General features: G+C 54.3%; 1 protein-coding gene across 1 annotated transcript; it reads right to left on the bottom strand.

The window, feature by feature from the left end:
• Positions 1 to 850: 850 nt before the first annotated feature.
• PTSG_05540 (morn repeat protein) lies at positions 851 to 2,027 on the bottom strand (the record flags this gene model as incomplete). The annotated part of the gene is made up of 4 exons (XM_004993351.1): positions 851 to 1,052; positions 1,113 to 1,325; positions 1,378 to 1,723; positions 1,970 to 2,027. 4 exons carry the CDS (start codon positions 2,025 to 2,027, stop codon positions 851 to 853), a joined length of 819 nt encoding a protein of 272 aa, XP_004993408.1.
• Positions 2,028 to 2,467: the final 440 nt, after the last annotated feature.

Here is a 2,467-nt window from a genome sequence, read left to right as displayed (position 1 = left end):
GCGCGCGAACCAGCGTCTCCTCTGCGCCGTCCCTGGCATCTTCCTCTGACAGCCACAAGCTCAAGCAATCATGACCATACCCACAAGCACCATGTTTTTGCTGGTTTGTCCTTTGATACAGTTTATCTCCACGGTGAATAGGAGCTCGTTGTTGAGCCCTTGTTCAATGTGCTACATATTTGCTGATCTCAACAGCCTGTCTGCTTTCGCGCTTCATCCCCACACAAACACACACCTCTGGATTGGCAATCGTCTTGCTTGTTGTGCGCTGGTTGCTTGCTGCAGAATTTGTTACCGTGACTGCTCTCTTGGCCAAAGCCACCACATTAAATTACAAAGTAATCGAATCACACAAGAAGCAGAAGCAGCAGGTGACGATGCAGCTGCGAATGCCGTGCTGTCAACCACCGATGCGTGACAAGGACGCAAACGGAATCATGCACAGACACACAAGACACGCAGCATACGCAAACCAAAGCAGACACACACAAACACACGCACGCGCACATGCGAGCAGAGTATATGTACAAGCGATCCTGATGGCGTGTACAGCAAGTCGGCAACAAAGGGTGGCAGAAGCAAGCATCGGACACGTGCAAGCAATGGACAGCGGCAGGGAACAAAGACAAAGGCAAAGCAACCCAGATATATAATGATGATAAAGCAAGGAAGCGAGCATACAGGAGCCGAAGGTTTCAGATTCAAATAAGCATCAAGAGCTGAAAGCACAAAAGACAAGTAAGAGAGAGGGAGAGGGGGGGGGGAGCATGCAGTTATTCGAAAGCGCTGGAGAAAAAACCAATGTCCTCAACGTCAGGGAAGAGGTCATCGTGATTCGGTGTTGTTGTTGTTATTGTTGTTGTTGTTGTTGTTGTTGTTGTTGTTGTTGTTGTTGTTGTTGTTGCTTGGGGGAAAGTGGCAGCGACTTGAGCGCAGGCGCAGGTGAGTGTTCGCTGCAGACACCATCAGCAGCATCAGCAGCAGCAGCAGCATCAGCAGTCCACAACACCATCGGCAACAGCAGCACAAGCAACCTGTCATTAGCAACCTTCCTGTATTATTGGGCGGTGGAGGGCCGCATGTCATCTGTGACAAGCTTGCCGTTTGCCCACGTGCCTGCAATGACGCGTCCAGAGGGGAGGCGGAGGGTGCCTGCACCGTGCTGCTGGCCGCTGTGCCATTCGCCCGTAAATGTCATGCCGTTGGGCCATGTCTGCGTGCCCTGGCCGTGCTTCTTGTCGTTGAGCCAGTGGCCGTCATAGCGCGAGCCGCTTGGATATGTGACAGTGCACATGCCGTTGCGCTGGGCCATCGCGGAATTCGCCCTGGCAGTGCAGGCCGGACTTCTCCTCAACGGTTGCGGGTCCATTGAGGTACCCGCTCTCCCACTCTCCCCTGAAGCACGCGCTGGCGGTGCGCAGGATGCCCTGGCCGTGGAAGAGGCCGTGGTGGAAGTTGCCCTCGTACTTGGAGCCATCGGGGAAGGTGATGGTGCCGTGCCCGTTCCTCTTCTCCTCGTCAAACTCGCCGTCGAAGACGGTGCCGTTGGGGAAGCATTCCAGCCCGCGACCCACGCGCTTGCCTTCCGGCGTGCAGTCTCCCACGAAGAAGTGGCCCTTCACCGCCGCGGGGCTGATGGGGGTCACTTGACCATCCACCACCTGAAACACACCCTGCGCCGTGGAGCCCACGTCCAGTCCAAACATGTACAGCTTAGGCGGCTCTGCAAGCACGTAGCATGGTGTTTGTGGTGTGCGCCAACATCAATACGAAACGTGGGTGAATGGAGGGAGTGGACAGTATCGGCGCAAGTTGTCAACGCGTGTGCACAAAGCATTGCATGAAGATGAAAAACGGTCGAGTTGGAGATAGAGTCAGTTGGAGAAAGTGAGCACAGGACAGTGACCTAAAGACACTGATGTCCAACCCTTCTTCTTCAAAACACATGTACGCACGCACAGACACAAACCTTGCACGGCAGGAGCGGCTGACTCTGCCCCCTTCTTCTTTCCTTTGCCTTTTGGCATCCTCGCTATTGTATGTGTGTGTGTGTGTGACGTGAAGAAGGGCCGTTGGTGCAGCCAAGGACAAGGGGGTTTGCCTAGCTTGAAATTCCTGCAGCTGGACTTGTTGTCCGGAGGCGCGCCGACCTGTGTGTGCGTGGGTGCGGGCAACAACACAACACTGCTGTTGTTGAGGGTTGGTGTCCGGGATGGATGGTCGTGTGCAGCTGAGCGAGGCAATCTTCACGTTTGAATAAATGCATTGGCAAGCACAGGCCATGCAGACACACACACACACATATGAGCAGACACACATGCGTCGACACACACACACACACACACACACATGCGCGCACATATGGATACGCGACATGCATACAGTGCATACGTCATGAGTTGTGGTTGGCAACAAGGGAAGCAAGTCATGTCACGGACATTGAGTTGGTTGGTCACCTTGTTGTTTG

The sequence above is a fragment of the Salpingoeca rosetta genome (genome assembly GCF_000188695.1).
Source record: "Salpingoeca rosetta unplaced genomic scaffold supercont1.13, whole genome shotgun sequence".
Lineage (NCBI taxonomy): Eukaryota > Choanoflagellata > Craspedida > Salpingoecidae > Salpingoeca > Salpingoeca rosetta.
Note: the sequence above shows the minus strand (reverse complement) of the source record. Positions and strands in the feature narration are given on the sequence as shown.